This window comes from Mobula hypostoma, chromosome 12 (assembly GCF_963921235.1).
Source record: "Mobula hypostoma chromosome 12, sMobHyp1.1, whole genome shotgun sequence".
Lineage (NCBI taxonomy): Eukaryota > Metazoa > Chordata > Chondrichthyes > Myliobatiformes > Myliobatidae > Mobula > Mobula hypostoma.
This window is the reverse complement of record NC_086108.1, coordinates 69,067,490-69,091,036: the sequence shown is the minus strand read 5'-3', so window position 1 is coordinate 69,091,036 and position 23,547 is coordinate 69,067,490. Positions and strand designations below refer to the sequence as shown.

Below are 23,547 nucleotides of genomic sequence, written 5' to 3'. Positions count from 1 at the left end.
TCTTTCACCAACTAAAGCTCACTAGAAAACTATATCCAGCAAATGCAAGCAGTGTGATAACATCTATTTTGAATTTACTGATCAAAATGTGATTAGCCAAATCGGGATTGTCACTTTGCCACTTGTTACGAGGATTACCCAAGAGGACAACACCGCTTCACAGTTAGTATGACTATCTTGTAATAACCTTCAGTTCTTCAGGAACATTTCTGCTCATCGACTACTGAGAGGCTCGTTTTATTTACTAATTACGCTATAGTTTTGTTTGTCTCCCTGTATTCTAGTAGCTGTGAGAAAGACGTGTGCTAACGACGGATTTTACTGAATGAGGGTATCACAAATTATCAGCAGTTGTCCTCCTTGAGGGAACGGACGCTGACATTTTCAATCGACCCGACACCTTAGTTCTGAAACTTAACTTCGAGAACTGACACAGTTTCGGTATGAACCTGCGTATCGTAAACCAGACAGTATCTCCAATATTCAGTCGAGCAATTCAGAGTGGCAGAATCAACATTTTTAAGATAATACTCCAAAATAGTTTTAAAAGCTTTTTACTCAGTTCTTTCGTGGGCACTTTTAGAACAGGAAGCATAACGTCTAACGTATGACGCCAGGAGGTGTGGTGAAATTAGTCTTTTTTCAAAAGCGTTATTTTCTATATTTTGCATTTTAAAAATAAAATATACACTGATAAAATCATACACCTCAGGTAGAAAGTCAAGGAGTATAGTGGTCGGAATGAAAATATTATTTATGGCAAAAAAGGGAGGAAAAGAAACTCGGCAAATTTGTAACTTTTTTATGATAACAAAAAGCTATTTCAATAAAGCCCCGATTCTTTTAACACAATTCATTGAGAACATCGGTGCATATTATAGGACATCATTATTCTAAGTCTCTGTTTTAGGTTGCATAGAATTAAGCCCACTGCAGTATCTCCAGTGTCACTCTGGGTATGTAAACATGCTTGTCGTATTCATGTTTTAAGTCTTCATGTTATCACAGTGCCGTATATCGCTTTCATTAATGATGCTTCTTTCAGTTTTAGATGCTAAACGTTTCGCTTTTGTATATATTTGCCGTGACTTTCCGACCTTGTCATAATGATAGTTTAAATAATAAGTTTTACATACGAAACAGATTTTGCATTTTGAATAAATTATGATAAATGTTTTTTTCTCTAACACTGTGACCGGTCTGTACGCATTTTTATCTATTATGTGTTTACAGTTTATTTCGCAGACCATGAATAAATTTTTGTAATGTCTTAAACTAGTCTGATAGAATTTTTGCATATATATACATACTTTAACGGCATATTAACTTGCATATTCAGTAAGCATTTCCATCAAATGCTTAGGGTCTTTCCTACTTTAAATAAACAGTGCCCTGTATTTTTGTCAAAATGCATACCGATAGTGTTTAAATTTCAATATGTTTTCATACCAAAATGTAAATGCGTGGAATGACTTCCTTTAAAATACAAATTTTATAAAGATACGATGTGAAAGATAACCACTTATCGCCCACGTTTTTCCCCGTGAGATGTCTGCACACCACCGACACATCTTACCATCAATTTACCAATAGCTTGCACGACTCATCTTACCAAACAACAGTATTAGTCAAAAACACAATAAATGTTACTAAATTACCAAGCTTCAAAATAATTGTTTTCCATACATAAATCCTCCTCAAAGACACCCTACACTAACTCGTTCAGAGTTTTTGTAAAAACACTTTATTTATGGATGTCCCAATACATATGGATTTGAAAAGGGAAGTTAATGTTATTAAATTTTAACGCTTCATGTTATCTGTTTCAACGATGAGAAAATTAATTCAGGAAATGCTACTCCATTCACAGCATTAAAAATAGATGCCCTTTACACTCACAAGTAAGTATTTATTGGAACGAAAGAGCCGTTATATCTTTTATAATTTATGAAGCTGATATTTGATACAATGCCATGAAAGTAATGCAATATTTACATCGAGTAAACAAAAGGATTATAATTTAATTTTAATTAAACAAAGACAAACACATTAAATAATGTTTACCGGCTACATTTCTCTGCGTTCACTTACTTTATCAGGCGGTAAGCAATACTTCAATGAAATTTAAAGCTACATAAATGAAACAAACACAGCGTGTTCGGCGTTTTAAACAACACAGAGACAGGAAAGCCACGATGTTCCGAAGAACTAGTTGGGGAAAGACACGGGGCGTTCGCGTCATCTGCCTATTGCAATAGTTTTAAATTATTCCCTTGTGTTAGCTTGACTGTTTTATGGATAGATAGCTTTATGTTAATAACAACACTGTCACGTCAAACTTGCACATTATCTTATGACCAACATAACATTGAAAAAGCTCGCCCGATTCTATATTAATACTTATATATAACAAGTAAAATGACTTTAGCATGATGGCGTAAAAAGTAAAGTTTTAAAAAAGCATTGAATGGTAACAACATCATCTTTCCCCAAGTATTAAAAAAAACATATGGAATTACAAATAATGAATTTCAATAAACACGTCTTGGCCAACAAATAAATACTACAAAGGCGCTCTTGCTTACTACGTTTTTCCTATAAATTTTGTTCCATCCATTGCACAGTCTCTGTCCTCTGGTACATCCGGGCCAGCTCATATGGAGTCTGTCCCTTTTCGTTTTTAAGTGTGAGGTTTGATTTCTTTGCCAAAAAAATAACCACATCAGTGTGACCTTCCTGTGCAGCAAGGTGGATGGGTAGATTGCCCTCAGAATTTTCAATATTAACATCAGCTCCAAAGTCCACCAAGATTTTCAAAGTATCCAGGAAGCCTTCCCTGGCCGCGTCGTGAGCTAGTGTGAACCCGTTGTGATCTTGCTGGTTTGGCTGAGCTCCTGCATTCAGCAATAAATCAGCTATTATTGTATTACCAATTTGCATGACCTGGAAGATGGAAGGAGAGCAATAACATATTTAAAAAAACTAAAGTATGATTGCACCACTGTGCACACCTAAACACAGCATGTTACAGGGTTATATGAGAATTTGCCTGCAATTTTAAAATCCTAAGTATGCAGGCATAAAGTCTGTATATTGCACACTGTTGAGTAACTACCATCCATTTTTGAAGAATGTGTTTCTTGAGTGTATGGCTGGCCTCAAAACTTCCACCTAATTCTGACCGAAAGAAATTGGGGCTGATGTTTTCTTTTAACAACTATTGCTTCATAATAGTGAAATATTGAACACAGTTGTATCCGTCCTTTTATCAAAAACGCGTAAAATATTCCCAAAGCAACAAACTAAGATTAGGAAAAGTGGATTTTTAAATATATCAAATTTGTTTACCTGCCGCTTTGTCTTTTTTTTAAAAAATTAATTCTAATTAACGTGTCTTTTTATAGTTTTGACATTATGGTTGCGTACTTAAAAATGATTCGAGGTTAACCACAACACTTCAAGGAACATAATAGTGATAGTATAGAAATGATTAGCTGACATCTAACAGAATATATCTTTGGATGCAAACAATCAACGGAGAAATGTAATCAAGGCATTATAAATTGTAGGTATGTCGTTTAAAATCACACAAGCTGTTGTAAATTATGGATACACCAGTTTTTTTTTGGCTTCTAGACTGTTCCGATGTAGAAGAGGATGTAACATCAAAGTTGGATAATAATTTCTCTTCTAACGGTAGAATTTAAAGGCATTTCTGCAAGTATGCCTTGTTGTCAAAATGATGGTAAAACCTCAATTATATTTTATTGATTGATTTTCAGTGATTTCTTTAAAATGTTACAGTTCTACTTGTGATGAAATGCCACATGAGATAAATGTGCATGTAAATAAAATACAAATGTGGTTTAATTATCCTGTAAATTGTGTCAGACAACTGAAAAAGCAAAGTTTATTGCTGTTGAATTTCATTTTCACATGCTGGAAAATCTCATCATCTCGAAAGATACTTGCAGAATACCTACAGATAGTTAAAAGTATTATCCAACTATATTATTTTTATTGCAACATATTCAACTAACAAATTTTTCTTTAATTGAATATCGCAGTTGCTTTTAAGCGTTTTTGTTTTGGTAATGAATTTGACTCAATTCAAATCCACAATGTAAAAATACATATTTAATTTTTAAAAAACTCCTCCCGTTTATTAGACTATATTTAAATATTTCATGTAATATTTAAAGCTAAGTTTACCGTGGGACTTAATATTGAAAACAAATATAATGTGCTTTTAGAATTTCTTGTGCTAGTGTGTGTATATGTGTGTGTGTGTGTGTGTGTGTGCTGGGGAGAGGGGTAGGGTGGGGATTCAATTTTTTCAAGCATTTTGATTCCAGTAGATTACGTTTATACACTAGTTCCAAATACATTCCAGCATTGCTTTTACCGTATTATTTCCCCCTAATTCTCACCAAATTAAATAAAACTAAAATTGCAAATAGTTAATCATAAAACCTTAAAATACATTCACACATTCCTGTGGGAATACGCGATGTGTGACTGTGATGAAGATAGGTGAAGACCTGGAAAGCCATATTTGTACACACTGTTCAGCGGACATAAAATACACTACCTTTGTGTGACTAATTATTTATCATCCCATGAAAGTTGATATTTTCTAGTATATTACAATAGGTAAAATAAAATCGCTGAAGTGTACCTATTTAGAACAAAATCTATCGATTTGCTTTTTTTTGCCGATCATGTGAGAAAGCTGTTCCTCATGTACAAAAGGCCCCGAAACGGAGTCGCATCTGTGATGCTGTATTTTTGCCCGTGCTGCAGAAAGAATACTTTAAGACAGATAAATCCACCACGATAACTTGAAATATGGGTTAGATGCATCTAACTGATAACATCTGCAAATAAATAAAGCCACTGTCCCTTCTAGTCCACATTGCAACACTTCAAAAATTTCAGCTCATTTTAAAGCCGTCACATAAGCTTAAAAACTGTCACTATACTGATTTAAAAGCAGAGTTTAATTGGTCCAGTATATTAATCACAATAATAACAATACTGTTAACTTAGACTTTGAATATCCACAATCATCTTTTATGGAGATGAGATTGTTCGCATCAGAGTATCGAACAATGCGAACTTTATTACTTTAGAATTCCATATCTAAAAAATAAAGAACTCGTTTAAAGATAATTCAACGGCTTAGTTCTATTGTCATCCAAGCAAAATGCGTTTTGTTACCCCCAGTACCTTTTAGCTATTTTAGCAATGCGTCATTTACTGTATTTACTGTCGTCCGAATCACACTGATTCTGACGAAATCTAATGGACATTGTTTAGAACATATAATGCTCGGAATGCAGCACAGATTTCTCGTCAATGGAAATATACTGTGTAGTGAATAAGATAGAAACAGCTATACCAACCTGAAGAGCAGTTCTGCCAAACTTATTGATTGCGTCTGCTTTCACTCCGTTTTGCAGCAAAATATTAACTTCTTTCCAGTCTCCTTTGGCTGCAGCGCTTGTTAATTTATCACCGACCGATCCATCAGTTGTTTCCATTATTTACACTTCAAAAAGTCGAAATCCTCAAAGCACAAACACCAGCAGGTATGGTGGAGACGAGGAATCCGGCCCCGCTCTCTATGTACTATTTACTAAGCTGGAGTAATAGATGAGCGATCCTTAGTAATGACGTTGCCAGTTCCGCCCCTTTTTCTCATCAATATAATACACGTGATGCCAGTACACGGAGAGCCCGGTTATCTCAAAATTAACATTTTCAAGTGATTCTGCCATGTTATTTAGACATAAAAGTTATCAAAATGCAATTAACACTGCCAGGGGATTTAGTATTTCACTCACTCAATTGTGAAATATTTCGAAATAACATCAGAGCAGATAGTGGAATCAGTTACTGTATCCCCTACACAGATACAATATTTGAATATTTTGCCGTTTTCCCGCCCATTTTGTAACTGCTGCTGTACTGTAAATGAACGGCTGATGTGGGCAGCGACCTCCGGCTTGTTCCAGGACCCCGAGCTTTCGGGGTCAGGGAGTATTCCACCTACTCTTTTCGTCAAATTAAATTCCAGAAAAATGCCACAAAGCCGCTCCGTTCAGCAGAATGCGAGTTCGTCAGCTTTGACATCTGCAGCCGCGGACTGGGCAGGCAGCTCATTGCGATTCTGTGCTAGTACTCCGAACAGGAAAGTAAACTCGCTTCAGCCTCGGTGAAAGTGCACAGGCTGTGGGTGAAAGCCGTCCTCTGGTTCGGGTCCCGGGAGTCGGCAGTCTCTTGGTTGTCACGGCGAACGTCCACTTTTCTAGCCCCATAAGAATACTGGCGGTTTCGTAAATGCTGATCTCCAATTGCAGTATTGCAAAAAAAAACTTACTGACATCATCAAATTTTAAAAATGAGCGTTCCTCCAGCGCAGTTAGTGCCGCCCACACTGCGTTGCAACGGAAACAGCAGCTGCCGTGTAACGCTAGGAGCCGGCGGCCAGAGCGCCGAGCCGAGCTGAGCCAAGCTGCGCTGCGCTCCCGGCGCTTCGCTGTCACGTTAACCTCTGCGAAGCACACTCCGTTAGATTTCTCACTGAAGTGATGCCAGTAACGGATGCGGAGGAATTTAAAATTGTGCAATGCAAATCGAAAGAGCCAATCCCCATTCCCACTCCATTTATTAATCTACTGATTTGCATTTTTGTACGCAAAGGTCAAAGTAAAGATTCTGCCGCGGGCCCTTGGTCTATCGCAAGGAGCTGTTCAGGCTGTTTACTCTCATAACGGAGCGCTCTCTGGAGTGAAGGTACTTAGTAAAACTCCAGCAAAACTCGCCATGTATCGGCTACCTGATTCACGCAATTTCTTTAACCCAAGTGCCATCTTCTGTTTAGGCATTCTCTACTGAAACTGACAATTTGTCCAAATGGTCGTGGTCCACAGTGTCTGTCACACAGGTGAACGTCCAATTATGCCCAAGGCGGCTGAAGGGAATTTGGGTATCCAGAAAATCACGACATCGATGTGCTGCGCAGGATTTGTGAAGCAACAAGAACCTAAACCTTTAAAGAAACTGTTTTAAAAATAAGTCGTTAATATCTTAAACGCCAGACGAAATACCCCTTGGCCAGGACCAGACCGGGCCCAGAACATCGGGAGAGGAAGGGCACCAGCTCCCTGGAAAGTCGCCTGTTAAACGTAAAAAGTTCTTAATGCAAAAGGTCAAATACATTAGCTGTCGCGATCGTAATTTCACGGAAAGCATCACAACACGGAGGGATCACACTCTTGTTGATGATTTTATAAAACATAAGTTTTATCTACCAGCATCTTCTTTAATATTCTGAGGCAATGCAGTTTTGATCGGCATCCTATAGTCAACAACACACCTCTACTTTTAACTTTTTTAAGATACAAATCTACCAATAAGCTATTCAGCAGCAAAAGCATCACAATAGAGCAAGGCCTCTCTGGCCTCTGGGTGTTAATGTATCATGGGGAGAAATTTTGGCTATTTTCTATCGAACAACCCCATACTTATATCCCAACAAATACTCAGACATCCACCAATCATTACAAATTGATGATTAAATCTGAATCCAATCTATTTTATAACATTTAATTTCAGACTGGACATTGAAGTAAAAGGAAGCCCAGGCCATATGTTGTTTCAGTGTTCATTGTTTAAAATGTGATTCCCATTTTAATATTTTGCATCAGTGATTTAGCAGTTGCACTTATTGGGTTGATATACTGTGCATACAACTTACAATTAATAAAGGTTTTCCTAGCATTGCTATAAATTAAAATTTATCTCCATTTAAAGAAAAGCATCACTATCTACAGCTGGATTACCAACAGGGCCAAAAGCTGTAGACTGTTGCTTTTTGAAAAAAAAGCAGTTGCTGAGGCTTGGCATTAATTTTAGCTATTTTTCAAGTTATATCATGATTGCTATTGTAATTATTCTCAGAAAGTGGTGCTCAACTTGGAAAGTTGCCAGCTTACTATTTTATGAAAAACAAAACCAGTTCTAATCTTTGGTGTGATAGGTGTACTCAAATGATTAATTGTTAATCAAACTAAGTAGGCCACAGGCAGGAATTAAGAGTGGGCTCAGATTTTAAGTATTCCTATAACTGGAACAAATAAGATTATTTTCACACAAATTTGACTTTCAGCTTACAATTTTCACTTAATTTGTGCAAAGGAGGTAAAAACGTAGAAATTACACAATATGAAGTTTTCAATTTACTCATAATAGCCAGGAAGTAGAAATTATCTTATATATGTATTATGTCACACAGGAAGCCATTTGGTATTGATATTTATTTTTGTTTATTATTGTATATAGATACAGTGAAAAACGTGTGGAATACCGTTCATTCATGGCTTGAACCAGAGCAGTTCCTTGGCCCATTCCCATTTATCTTAATTTACTGTCCGCCGCAACCTTATCTCTGTCGTAGACTATCAACGTACCCCACATTCCACCTTTGAATGATTTATACAAACTGACCCGCCTTTCCTTGGAACATACATCAAAGTTGCTGGTGAACGCAGCAGGCCAAGCAGCATCTATAGGAAGAGGCGCAGTCGACGTTTCAGGCCGAGACCCTTCGTCAGGACTAACTGAAGGAAGAGTGAGTAAGGGATTTGAAAGCTGGAGGGGGAGGGGGAGATGCAAAATGATAGGAGAAGACAGGAGGGGGAGGGATGGAGCTGAGAGCTGGACAGGTGATAGGCAAAAGGGGATACGAGAGGATCATGGGACAGGAGGTCCGGGAAGAAAGACAAGGGGGGGGGGTTTGACCCAGAGGATGGGCAAGAGGTATATTCAGAGGGACAGAGGGAGAAAAAGGAGAGTGAGTGAAAGAATGTGTGCATAAAAATGAGTAACAGATGGGGTACGAGGGGGAGGTGGGGCCTTAGTGGAAGTTAGAGAAGTCGATGTTCGTGCCATCAGGTTGGAGGCTACCCAGACGGAATATAAGGTGTTGTTCCTCCAACCTGAGTGTGGCTTCATCTTTACAGTAGAGGAGGCCGTGGATAGACATGTCAGAATGGGAATGGGATGTGGAATTAAAATGTGTGGCCACTGGGAGATCCTGCTTTCTCTGGCGGACAGAGTGTAGATGTTCAGCAAAGCCGTCTCCCAGTCTGCGTCGGGTCTCACCAATATATAAAAGGCCACATCGGGAGCACCGGACGCGATATACTGCGTCCCTGAAACGTCGACTGCGCCTCTTCCTATAGATGCTGCTTGGCCTGCTGCGTTCACCAGCAACTTTGATGTATGTTGCTTGAATTTCCAGCATCTGCAGAATTCCTGTTGTTTGCCTTTCCTTGGAATCTGGGAGGAAGCTGTGTTCCTCCAGGGGAAACGTACATTGTTCTTGGTCCTGGAGCTGACAGGTAACAGCCACAACTGCTGTACCATACATAGTACATCCTACTTGGAACAAAAATAATCAAATAAAGAGCATGAATCAAAAAATATTTTGTAGATTTGGTAAAGCCTCCAGAATCCCCGAAGAATAAATTTCAGTAAATTTATTCCACCTGGAATCTTTCTATCTTCAGGCTGGTGATTGTGTAATAAAATCATTATGCTTTCTAAGTTTCAAAGTTAAAAGTAAATTTATTGTCAAAGTACATATATGTCACTATGTACAATCTTGAGATTTATTTTTTGCAGGCATACTCAGTAAATCCAAGAACTATAATAGAATCAATGAAAGATCACACCCAAAAGGGCAAACAAACAACCAATGTGCAAAAGACAACAAACTGTGCAAATATAAAGAATAAAACAAATAATAATAATAATAATAATAATAAATAAGCAAGAAATATCAAGATGAAGAGTCCTTGAAAGTGAGTCCATAGGCTGTGGGAAGAGTTGAGTGAAGTTATCCCCACTGGTTGAGGGGTAATAACTGTTCCTGAATCTGGTGGTGTGAGTCCTGAAGCTTCTGTACCTTATTCTTGATGGCGGGGGTTCCTGATGATGAGTAACTGCGGTTTGTGAAGATATGCTCAATGGCGGGGAGGGCTTTACCCATAATGGCCAGGGCTGTAACCACTACTTTTTATAGGATTTCCATTCAATTGGCAATTGGTGTTTCCATACCAGGTTATGATAAAACCAGTCAATATTCTGTGCACCACACACCTCTAGAAGTTTGTTGAAGTTTAAGATGACATGCTGAACCTTTGCAAACTCCCAAGGAAGTAGAGGTGCTGCTGTCCTTTCTTCAGGATAGCACTCACATGCTGGGCCCAGGACAGGTCCTCGGAAATAATAACACCGAGAAATTTAAAATTTCTAACACTCTCCACCTTTGATCCCCCAATGGCTCATGGACCTCTGGTTTCCTCCTCCTGAAATCAATAATTAGCTCCTTGGTCTTGCTGACATTAAAAGAGGGGTTGTTGTTGTGACTCAGCCAGATTTTCAATCTCCCTCCTATAATTTGATTGATCACCACCCTTGATTTGGCTAACAGCAGTGTTGTCATCAGCAAACTTAAGTATGGCATTAGAGTTGTGCTTAGCCTCAAAATCATAAGTGTAAAGAGAGTAGATCAGGGGACTAAGCACACAGCCTTGTGGTGCACCTGTGCTGATGGTGACTAAGGAAGAGATGTTGTTGCCAGTCTGAACTGACTGGGGTTGGTAAGTGCGGAAATCGAGGATCCAATTGCACAAGGAGGTATTGAAGCTTATTGATTAGCTTTGAAGGGATAGCAGTATTGAATGCCAAGCTGTAGTTCATAAAGAGTATCCTGATGTGTGCATCTTTGCTGTCCAGATGTTCCAGAGTTGACTGAAGAGCCAATGAAATGGCGGAGCAGACTCGATGGGCCGAATGGCCAACTTCTGCTCCTTTGTCTTATGGAAATGGTATCAGCTGTGGACCTGTTGTGCCAGTATGCAAATTGCTGTGGATCCAAGTCACCTCTCAGGTAGGAGTTTATGTGCTTTATCACTAACCTCTCAATACACTTCATCACAGTGGATATAAGTGCTACCGAACAATTGTGCTTTTGAGACAATGGTAGGATTGAAGGCTGCTTGAAGCAGGTGGGTACCTCAGATTGCCGAAGCAAGAGGTTAAAGATATCTAACCAGTTGATCAGCACTGGTACCCCATCTGGACTGGAGACTTTCCATGGGTTCGCCCTCCTGAAGGGTGCTGTCATGTCAGCAGGGAAATCTCAGGGTCGTCGGGGTGGGAATTCATGAATCCATCTTTTGACAGTCAAGCGAGCGTAGAAGGCTTTGAGCTCATCTGGAAGTAAAGCCCTGCTGCCATCTATCTCACTTGATTTCACTTTGTAAGAGGTAATAGCATTCAAGCCTTGCCACAGATGTTGAATGTCATTCATTGATTGAAATTTAGTCTGGAATTGCCACTTTGCCTGTGAGATGGCTTTCCAGAGATCATACCTGGACCTCTTACTTGGCCTCCAGACCTGAAAGCCACTGATCTGCCCCTCAGCAGATTGTGGATCTGGTAGTTCATCAAAGGCTTCTGGTTGGGGAAGGCTGAATGATTTTGTGGGAATGTACTCATCTACAACTTCAAGGTTCTACATATGCAATACTAATATCCCAGTGAAGAAAGCATTTTTTACAGCCTGGTTGCATTTTGTGATCATTTTATTTTAAACATTAGACAAATCATCCACTGAACCCAAGATCTCTGTCTACTTGACAATGTTTTTTCTTCCATTGTGGAGTCTGGCGCAGACCTATATTGGGTGGTTAGTTCTGGCTTTTGCAATATAGAATAATGTTGGGCTCTCCTCGTATAGCTGACGGGGCGCATTCATACTGAAGTTTTTAGAAAGATCCTAGTAGACCAGAAAACTATAAGTACAATGCTGCTATTAAAAGGATGAAGGAAAAGAAGGAGAACAAGGAACTCCAAGGAGGTTAGTCTCACATCTGCATTGGGAAAAGGCAGAAGTCCATTATTAGTATGGTAATAAAGGGACCCATACAAAATCATAAGATCATAATACCATAAGGTACTGGAGCAGAATTAGTCTATTCAGCCCATTGAGTCTGCTCTGCCATTCCTTTATGACTGATTTATTATCGCTCTCAATCCCATTCTCCTACCTTCTCCCTATAACCTTTGGGACCCTGAATAATCAGGAGCCCATCAACCTCCACTTTAATTATACTCAAGGACTTGGCCTCCACAACCATCAGTGGTAGTGAATTCCACAGAATTCCTGAACTCTGGCTAAAGAAATTCCTCCTCATCTCTGTACTAAATTCACCATTATTCTGAGGCTGCGCACCCCTGGTGCTAGACTCTTTGTTTAAATAATTCATTATGTGTTATATTTAAAAGTACCTGAATGGCATATGTCATTATGCCACCACATCATAATTGTATGCCTCACTTAAAATAAAAACAAAATGTTTATCCCTGGTTTTCCCGTATTTTTCTTTCCGTTAGTTTTGGAGTTACAAAACATAATAGTGGCAACAATTAAATATTAAAATGAACACAAGCTGACCTATTGAAGTGCAACAAGACGTTTGAGTTTTAAAAAGTGCAATGAGATGTTCAAGTTTTTAAAAAATGCAACAAATTTATTTTCTTTGCAAGAGAAAATGCTGGTGTTAATAAAAACGACAAGAACGGACGAACTTCATGGGTTCATTAACAGTGAGTACCAGGAGGTAATAATAGGGAAAAAAAGCAGAAATGACTGGTGACGTCACATTCAATTTCACAACAGGTAACTGGACTTTGTACACTGAATGAATTGGGCAGCATTTTGAAGCAAATGACATAGCCAATGAAAAGCAAATGCCAGTTTTGCTGAATGTAATAGATAGGAATGCACACAGTTTGCTGAGAAGTTTGACTACTCTAACCAAACCAGCCAAAATGAACTTTGCTGATATTGTGAAAGTAATACAGGAACACTTAGAACTGAAACCATTGTTGATTGCAGAATGCTTTAGATTTCATAAGTGAATACAAAGGAAGGTCAGTCCATTTCAGTGTTCATGGCAAAATTGAAGAGATTTGCTGAGCATTGTCATTTCAGTAATGAGCTTAATGATGCACCGAGTGATCATTTAGTTTGTGGAATCTTACAAGAAAACATTCAAGAATTACCCCTAACTGAAGCACAACTCATATTTAAAAGAGCAGCTGGAATTGCTGTACAAACAGCAACCAGAGACATGCAAGTTGCAGCCAGGAATGAAAGTGAGCATGAACAAACTTGCATCATCTAATCAGAGTGAACAGATTGTGTTACCATTATGGTAAATACTCACATATACCAGACCAATGTAGATTTAAAGGCAAAACTTAGAGAAAATTCAACCAACTAGGACACATGCAAGGAGCATGTTGGACAGACAAAAATAAATAGACTGTGCAAGGAAGAGAAAAAGATAAAAAAATCAAGTGGCAGTTTCAAAAGGAGCACTAATATGCATGATGTTGAAGAAATCTCTGATAGTGGTGAGAGTGACTCAGCTCTAGGTAGCCTTAAGATTTACAATGTGAAAACTAATAATAGACGAGCAATATAGCTTACACCAGAAGTGAACAGTAAATTAATTAAAATTGAATTGGACATTACCTTGGCTGTTGCAGTCATTGTACAAAATGAGTTTGAAAAGCACTTCAAAGATGCTGGACTGAAGCCTACAGAACTTATACTGGAGAAAAGACAATTCCTGTGGGAATTGCATTCGTAACAGTGAAATGCCATATTGGGCTTATATGTGGTAAAAACAGGAGGGCCGGCATTGTGAGGACGTGATTGGCCGAGACAACTACAACTTGATTGGATATTCATCCACAATTTGCATGCCCCACCCCCTGCAACGGAGTCAACTGGAAGTGAATTAAGAAAGATACTGGATAATGGCACAACAGTGTTCATAGATGGCATTGGAAAACTAAAATATATAAAGGGTAAACTAGCATTAAATGAAAATGCCACACCCAAGCTTTACAAAGCCCATCTGGTTCCTCATACCATCCATGATAAAGTAAAAAGTGAGCCAGATAGCATGGCTGTCGTACTGAGGTGTCTGGGAACGGACCCAAGTGCAGAACACAGACACTGTAGTACTAGGGACAGGACTAGGATACAGGGTGAGGGCCAGGACATGGACATGAAAACCAGGAACCCAGAACAGGACAAGAGAGCTAGGAGCCAGGGCTTGAACTCCAAGCCAGAGACTGGACAAGGACCCAGAACATGGGTTTTGCCTCTGGCTTGGACCCCAGAACTAGGCAATATGTGACTTGGCTGGCAGGCAGGACGAGGCTGGAGTCTTCAGGCTTGAGACTTGAGGCGAGGCAGGAGACCAGAGACTTGAGACTAGAGACTTGAGGCTTGGGGTCTTGAAGCTCCTCCTGGGCAGGGTGCGGTGCTCCTGGGCAAGGCGCGGATCACCTGGGCAGGGCACAGATCTCCACCCGATGGAGGCAAGGGACAGGAAGGGACAGGACCCACTGCAGGGTAACGGCAATCTGGCCTGGCTTATGCAACGGGGGCAAGGGACAGGAAGGGAGAGAACCAACTGCAGGGTAATGGCAATCTGGCCTGACTTACCCGATGGAGGCAAGGGACAGGAAGGGACAGGACCCACCGTAGGATAACTGCAATCTGGCCTGGTTTACCTGATGGAGGCAAGGGACAGGAAGGGAGCTAGGTACAGGGTGGCTCCAAGACAAGACTTCAGGCGAGACGAAGCGAGAGTTACCAGCAAGACAAGGCAAGGCTTCAGGCAATGCAAGGCGAGTAAACAGAAGGCAGGGGAAGGGATACAAGGGGTAAGGACAAGAACAATCCAGCAGCCATGCCCTGATCTCTGGAGGTATTTATGCAGCCAGCCCCAATGAGAATCAGCTGCCTCAATTAGTGCTCAACAGTAACAGAAACAGGGTAGACAGGAAAACCTGGAGCAAGGGTCGATGGACCGTACTGTGAACCGGAATGCGGACTTCACGGACTGGACCATGACAATGGCAGATGAATGAATTCTTTCCAAGGTTGAGTGGAGCCCAAGGGTAATGTGAGTGGTCCCAGTAATCAAGAAGAATGGGTCTGTCAGGATCTGTGGTGATATTAAGGTCACTATCAACTCAGTACTGAAAGTAGATCAATACCCTCCGCCCAAGATAGAGGATGTCTTTGCAAAGCTTTCTGGAGGGAAGCACTTCAGCAATGTGGATTTAGTGAGGCCTGTCTACAGATGGAGATGGAAGCAGAGTCCAAAGTGTTTCTCACATAAACACTCACAAAGGATTTTGCTGCTATAATGGACTTATTTTTGGAGTAACAACTGCACCTGCACTCTGGCAGAAAGTAATGGACCAGGTACTGCAAGGCTGCCCAGGCACTCACTGTTATCTGGATGACATCATTGTCACTGGTAAGAATGACAAGGCACATCTCTAAAATTTCAAAACAGTGTTAAAAAGATTGGAAAGCTATGGGTTCAGAGCATAATGTAACAAATGTGAATTCTATAAACCAAGCATCACTTACTGTGGTCACACCATTGACACACAAGATAAAGCAAGTGTGCTTAGAAAATTCAAGTAGTGGTGGATGCCCTAAGGCCAAAGGACGTGTCACAGTTACGGTCCTTTTGAGTATTTGTCAATTACTATAACAGGTTTCTGCCAACTTGGCTGCTGTGCTCCGCCCCTTGAACTCATTACTACAGATTGGGGAAAAAAGGCAATGGACAAAGCTGTGTGAGGTGGTTTTCCAAAAGGTATAGGAAATGGTGACATCATACACTGTACTCACACATGAAGATCCACAATGTCCAATAAAGCTTGCCTGTGATGCCTTGCCTTATGGCATACTGTAGATGCAGCCTTTGTATCAAATTCCCTTACAGGTGCGGAAAAAAGTTATGCACAGATCAACAGACAGGCCTTCAGTCTCATTTGACGTGTAAAACATTTCAACCAGTCCTCGCATGGGAGAGAATTTACCCTCATTACTGATCATCAACCACTAGTCAGAACCTGACTAGCCCTGACGAAGGGTCTCGGCCCGAAACGTCAACTGTACCTCTTCCTATAGATGCTGCCTGGCCTGCTGCCTTCACTAGCATTTTTTATGTGTGTTGCTTGAATTTCTAGCATCTGCAGATTTCCTCGTGTTTGAGTCAGAACCACTTCCTGCAGTCCCAGAGTCAACTCCCACAACCACCATGGAGGGGACCCCAGAACCTGTGATTGTTTCACAACCACAAGTCTCCCCTGCCAAATAGAGTGTCCCTGCCCACCCACTAGTGGAAACATCAACTGTATCATGCCCATTGAGGGTTTTATATATTTCAGCAGAATCACACCTCATTTTTCCAAACTCCAAAGAATACAGATCTAACTTTTTTACTATTTATGATAGGGCAAACTTCTCACCTTAGGTATTAGCCCAATGAGTCTTTTCTGGACGGTCTCAAATCACAGTACTTTTTTTTAAATAAGAGGACCAAAACTGTGTACAGTACTCCAAGTGTGGCCTCACTGCACCGTGTTCCAATGTAATAGTACTACCCCTTTTCTAAAATTGCAATAAATGCCAATATTGCATTTGCCTTCCTGACTACATGCTGTTCCTGCATACCAACATTTTATGTTTCATACATTTGAACCTCTGTGCTCCACTGTTTTCTCTTTCATTGAGATGAATGCCTGCCTTTTGATTCCTCCTGTGGAAATGCCTGACCTCACACTTTTCTACATTAAACCCCATTTACCAAACTTTTGTCCACCCTCTTAAATTACCTATATCCTATTACAGAGTCCAAATACCTCCATCGCAACATGCCCATAAGACCATATGATCTTTAGGCCATTTGGCCCATCAAGTCAGCTCTGCCATTCAATCATGGCTGGTCCTTTTCTCCCCTCCTCAGCCCCACTCCCTAGCCTTCTCCACGTAACCTTTGATACCGTGTCCTTTGATGTTCTCCCACCTATGTTCGTGTTATTAGCAAATGTAGGAAGGAACATACGGTAGTGTTCTGACAATACAATGAGAATTGAAATTATTATTTCTGAGGAAACATGAAGTCTGTAAGGGAGACATTAAATATGTGAGTCAGTAAATGGTAGATGGAATATAATGTGGGAAAATGAGAGGCTAGCCACATTGGCAAGAAAAATAGAAAAGCGAGATATTGATTAAATGGTGCAAGACTAATCAATGTTGAGCTTCAGAGAGATTCATTTGTTTATTATCACTGACATGTGTCATGAAATTTGTTGTTTTGGGGCACAGTACAATGCAAGACATAAAACAATTAAGATAAGTTACAATAAACAATAATATCAATACATGGTACAAAATAGTAATGTAATGTTCTTGAGCTCATGGATCACTCAGAAATCTGATAGCAGAGGGACAGAACTTGTTCCTAAGACATTGTGTGTGTGTCTTCAGGCTCCTGTAACTCCTCCCTTATAGTAGTGAGGAGAAGAGGGGACAACTGAACAGGGTTTCAGTAAAGTCATATCAAGAGCACTGTGTATTGTTTCGGTACCCTAGTTTAAAAATGGCCATAGCTACCCTGGAACAAATCAACAAAGGTTTACCAGATTAATTCCTAGGATATAGGCATTGACATTAAGAGAAATGATTGGGTAAATTTGGCTTGTTCTCTTGATTTGATAAGAATAAGTGGTGATTGTATAAAAATGTATTGTAGGGGCTGGACAGGGTAGATATTGTGAAGATACATCCCCCAGTTGGTGAGTTTCAAGATGAGCAGTTGCCCAATTAAGACTGAAATAAGAAGTTTTTGTCTCAGGGCAACAAGGGAACTATGGATGTTAATGAAAGTATACTCAAACTGAGATGAAAGGATTTTGGACTAGAGAATCAAAGATTATGGGAATCAGTTAAGAAAATGGTGTTGAAGCAAATACTCAGATATAACAGCAGTTGAGGTTCAAGGGGCATAGGCCAGCTTCTATTCCTGTTTCTTAAGTTTTTATAAAGTTGTAGGTATTAGAAGCTGAAGCAGAATGTTTTAGAAACGGTGGAAAGTAAGCCAAAAAGGAACTGCCCAAATCTGTGACAATACTAGCGCAAGTGCATTTCAATTTACTAGCTTCAGTGGTGGCATACAGTGTAACCATGTTGTTACATAGTGATTATGTGTTTGGGACTCTATTATTGGAGTGGCTGTGTCCCTACTTGTACTGCCTCCTCCCCTGAATCCAAACTTCAACATTCAAAGTCAGTGTATTATCAAAGTACATATATGTCACCATATACAACCCTGAGATTCATTTTCTTGCAAACGTATACAGTAAATTGAAAAAAAACACAGTAGAATTAATGAAAGACCATGCCCAACAAAACGAAGAACAACCAATATGCAAAAGACAACAAGACAGGCAAAGACAAAATGAAATAAAATAATAATAATAATAAATAAATAAACAAGAAGTGTTGAGAACATGAGATAAAGAGTCCTTGAAAGTGAGTCCATAGGTTGTGGAAACAGTTCAGTGATGGGGCGAGTGAAGTTACCCCCTCTGGTTCAAGAGCCTGATGGTTGAGGAGTGATAACTGTCTCTGAATCTGAATCCTGAGGCTCCTGTACCTTCTTCCTGACCGCAGCAGTAGGAAGAATGCGTGGCCTGGATGCCACTTTCCTGCACCAGTGCTCGAGTAGATGTGCTCAGTGGAGAGGAGGGCTTTACCCGTGATGGACTGGGCTGTATCCACTACTTTTTGTAGGATATTTCACTCAAGGGCATTGGTGCTTCCATACCAGGCCATAATGAAACCACTCAATATACTCTCCACCATACATCTATAGAAGTTTGTCAAGGTTTTAGATGTCATGCTGAATCTTTGCAAACTTCTAAGGAAGTAGAGGTGCTACCATGCTTTCTTCCTACTTGCATTTATGTGCTAGGCCCAGGACAGATTCTCTGAAATGAGAATCTGAGGAAGGTAAAATTACTGACCCTGTACACCTGATGAGGACTGGCTCATGGACCTCCTTTAGGTACCCTTAGATACTGATTATGAAGTTCACCTATCAGAGGAGTGCATACATTATACTTAAAAGAAGTTTTATAGTATTTTAACCTTGTTCAGCTTAGCTTGACTTGCCCCTTGACTTCCCTCCCACTCCCCATTCCACCACTGTCACATATTCCCTTTCCAGCTCCCATTTCCTTCAGCAATGTTCCTGAACCTCGTTGCTTATAAATATTATGGAGCTACAGCTGATACAGTAAATTAATTGCATGGTACCATTGCCATATGTAATGAATAAAGTGCTGAGCAATATCTTTAACTCATTAATGAGAAGGTATAGATTCCGAAGCATGTGCTCTATTTCATTATCTGTTATGGTAGGATATTGCTGGAAGGTTGAGAAGTAGGCTCAAATTTGCTCAACTCTTCTTTGTACAGTGTAACAAACTCATTGACTCCTAGGAACCTCTGGCCTGTAACTGCTCCAAATGGAGAAGGAACATTTGGGATAGTGTCAAGAACTGCAGGGCCATGCACCAGTGGGCACAAAAGTGACGTTTAAGTGACAAAAGGAACAAAGAGTCTCACAGAGTTCTTAACTGCCCACCCTGCCCCATTTGTGAGGGATCATTGATTCCCACATTGGCCTCACTAGCCATTTCATAACAACCAAACTAGAGTGGAAGTAAGCCATCCTCAGATCCTAAAGGATTGCCCAGAAATAGATAGCAGCTGGGTTCAGGCAAAGCTCCGTTTCTGTGGAGGCAATGTTTATGGTCTTGGATGTTTTAGCATACTTGGTGCTAATTCTAAACTAAAAGGGAGAAAAAGGTTTCATAACTATCATTATAAATGGGAACTGCTACTAAATAATTTTAATTTTAGTAGTAAATAGCAGTTCCACAATGAATTTTGTATGGCCCTTTGCAGAACAGCTTCCTTTTCATTGAGCACCCATACTAAACAAACTTTGAAGATTCCCAATTTGGGTATATATATATGTGTGTGTGTGTGTATTTCATCATCATTCATAGGTATCCGTTAGTCTCGTGAGACCATGGATTTGCGCCTTGGCCTTGGAAGGTTTCCAGGCCACAGGCCTGGGTAAGGTTGTATGGAAGACCGGCAGTTGTCCATGCAGCAAGTCTCCCCTCTCCATGCCACCGATGCTGTCTGAGGGAAGGGCATTAGGATGCATACAGCTTGGCACCGGTGTCGTCGCAGAGCAATATGTGGTTAAGTGCCTTGCTCAAGGACATAACACACTGCCTCAGCCAAGGCTCGAACTAGCAACCTTCAGATCACTAGACGAACGCCTTAACCACCTGGCCGTGCGCCAACATATATATATAAAATTTTTCCCTCACTCCTTATGGGTGGTGTGTATGTGTATTTTCCCCTCAACCTGGGGTTGAGGCCTGGGAGCTTGGCTTGAGGGCTCAGCGCAGTATCCTTGCTGTTCCTAGTAGTGCACTCTTCTGGACCAAGATCTCAGATGTTGTTCCCGGGATATGTTGGAGCCACTCTCCCATTCGAGGTGTCACAGCTCCAAGTGCTCCTATCACCACCGGGGTTACTGTGACTTTAACCTTCCTCATCCTTTCTATCTGCTCTTTCAAGCCCTGGTATTTCTCCAGCTTCTCATATTCTTCCTTCCTGATGTTACTGTCATTCAGGATTGCCACATCTATTACTATTGCTTTCTTCTGTTCCTTGTCCAGTATTACTATGTCAGGTTGCTTATCAGCCGGTATTTAGAAGTCCCACGGGATCTTAGCTCTGTCATTATCCACTACCTTCTCGGGAGTTTCCCATTTGGACTTGGGAGTGTCCAGTCCATACTCAGCCCAAATGTTCCTGTGCACAAATCCTGAAACTTGGTTATGCCGTTCAGTGTGTGCTGTCCCTCCCTGCACTTTACACCCTGCTACTATGTGCAGGATGGTTTCAGCGGATTCCTTGCACAGTTTGCATCTTGGGTCTTGTCTGGTGTGATCGACCCCTGCTTCTTTGGCTCTTGTGCTCAGCACCTGTTCTTGTGCATCCATGAGCAGTGCCCCTGTGCTGTACCTCAGCCCTGCCATTTCCAGCAATTGGTAGGACTTTCTTATGTCAGCCACCTGTGATATCTGGTGATAGTACATCCCATGCAGTGGCTTATCCTGCCGTGGCCCCTGGTCCTCTGGCTCTGCTTCACCCACTTCCATTTCCATATCCCCTGCCTGCTGTCTGAGGTACTTCGAGTGGCAGGGACTGATACTAGTGGCATTGCAGGAGTTGCGAGTCAGCATTGAACTCAACGTAGGACTGCCTTCGGGACTCCATTTCCGGATAGTTCCTCAGGATTTACTCCCGAAGCCTTTCCCTTGATTAGGTATATCTGCAAGGTAATGGAGGTTTGATATCATCTTCTCCCAGATGAGCTGCCAACCACAGCTGACAAGCCCCATCCGCCTGAAGCAACTGGTTTTAAGGTGCCAATATAACTGCCTTTGCCCCTTCTCCTCTCAGTAGAAACTATTCCACCAAGCTTAGTTGCTAAGCTGCATGTGAAGGCCAGGACTTGGTTGTTAGAGGCTATTTGAGGCACACGCCAATGGGAGCATTTAATAGATAGTGGGAACTTATCTGCACTACCACCTCCAGCTATAACAACCCAACTATAAATTAAATATATTTTCCCAATGAAAGTAGGATAAGTCCAAGTTTCTGGAAGAATGGAACAGTTCTAACAGTCTTTTCAAACATTATAGCTCTCTATTGATGGGATATTTTGTGGACTTTGTTTGCTTTGTACAAGCTATGTTTATTCTAGTGGAATCTAGCCAATTGGACTTCTGTCTGCTGCTTATCTATTAACACTAGTACAATTAGCAGGCGTACACTGTGTAACAACTGTACATTTTATTTTTTAACTCACATAACTGAACAAATGATACAAAAATGAACAACTAATTACTGTTCCTCCACATTTTTAACAATTTACCAATGCCTTAACTGCTACAAGCTCTTTTAAACTAATTTTCTTGTCCATCTACTCACTATGCAAAACTTTAGAGACTGCATTTCAGAAACTCAGGCCATTAGGGGACCGCTGAGGCAATATGGCACCAAAACCACATGGGCTTAATGCGTTAGTGTTCATTAGTGTGGGCATTGAGTTCACGAGTTGTGGGGTAATGTTGCAGCTCTATCAAACTCTGGTTAGACCACACCTAGCTTATTGTGTGAAGTTCTAGTCGCCTCAATTATAGGAAGGATGCGGAAACTCCAGAGAGAGAGAGAGAATACAGAGGAGATTCAGCAGGATGCTGACTGGATTAGAGAGCATGTCATAAGAGGAAAAGGTGAATAAGCTAGGGCTTTTCTTGTTGAAGTGAAGGAGGATGAGAGGTGACTTGATAGAGATGTACAAGATGATAAGAGGCATAGATTGAGTGGATAGCCAGACTTTTTCCCAGAGCAGGAATAGCTAATACAATGGGGCATAACTTTAATATGTTCAGGGGATGTCGAAGGCAGTTGTTTTTAACACAAAGAGTGGTAGGTGCACGTAATGGTGGTAGAAGCAGAGACATTATGGGCATTTAAGAGACTCTTACATAAGCACATGGATGGCAGACAAATGGAGGCTTATGCAGGAGGGAAGCATTAGATTGATCTTGGAATAGGTTAAAAGGTTGGCACAAAATCGTGGGTGAAAGGGCTTGCGCTGTGCTCTATGTTCTATGTTTAAAACAGGCCTTCTGCCCAATATTCTATGATTATATTCATGCTCCATTCGAGTTTCCTCTTTGCTCATTTACTGTAAATCCTTTTGTTTCAACTTCTCATTCTAATACAGTAAAATCTCAAAAAATCGGCATACTTGAGACTTGTGGTTCCATACTAGCAGAGATTATTGGAAGTTACTTTTAAAATAATACCCAAACACGCTTAATTTTCATTATTTTTTTCACATCACTCTGTGGTTTGATAAATTTTCTGGTGAACCCAGAGGTTATGTGGTATGTACATGGACTCTGGACCCTGTCTCCAGCTGCAGATCTTGCTTGAAGCCTGGGCTTTTGGCTCACACACTGTAGTTATGAGTGGGTCAGATATTGAACTGATATCACTCCAAGTATTTGGGTGTTGGATTATTGGAGTGCTATTTTAACAAATTCTAAAGTTTCTCATCTTTTTGGGTAAAGAATCTTGTATTCCTAGGTCACGGAATTTCTCTAATTGCAAAAAAAAGGATGAGCATTTTCCATCCACTTTGCAAGTTTGAGACAAAGGAATAATTTCAGAGACCTGAACCATGAAAATTCTTTTTAGTAAACAGATAGAATGGTGCTGGACCGGCTCACAACTAGCAAGACATTTGCAATTTCCCCTGTTCTCGAATGCTCCTGAAAGAGTGGGATTACTGATAGGATAGCAATTTCTCCAGACTACAAAGTCTGTAAATCCAACATCATGTCATGATTTGCAAACTTGGATCATTTCACATGAAAGAAGTTTATGAGCAGCATGCCCTTTGCAATGTTGTTTCAAGG

General features: G+C 40.5%; 2 protein-coding genes across 2 annotated transcripts in view; one reads left to right on the top strand and one right to left on the bottom strand.

Annotated features, from left to right (window-relative positions):
• Positions 1 to 676: 676 nt before the first annotated feature.
• On the bottom strand, positions 677 to 6,618 carry cdkn2c (cyclin-dependent kinase inhibitor 2C (p18, inhibits CDK4)). Its single transcript, XM_063064335.1, has 2 exons — positions 5,406 to 6,618; positions 677 to 2,943 (listed from the first exon to the last, which is right to left on the bottom strand). Exons 1-2 carry the CDS (start codon positions 5,541 to 5,543, stop codon positions 2,596 to 2,598), a joined length of 486 nt encoding a protein of 161 aa, XP_062920405.1. The 5' UTR covers positions 5,544 to 6,618; the 3' UTR covers positions 677 to 2,595.
• Positions 6,619 to 7,048: 430 nt separating this feature from the next.
• The window catches only part of faf1 (Fas (TNFRSF6) associated factor 1), a 415,765-nt gene continuing 399,266 nt past the window's right edge, over positions 7,049 to 23,547 (top strand). The window contains exons 1-2 of the mRNA XM_063064333.1: positions 7,049 to 7,190; positions 10,807 to 10,960. Coding sequence (XP_062920403.1) covers positions 10,838 to 10,960 — 123 coding nt within the window. The 5' untranslated portion in view covers positions 7,049 to 7,190; positions 10,807 to 10,837. The remainder of the gene's footprint in view (positions 7,191 to 10,806; positions 10,961 to 23,547) is intronic.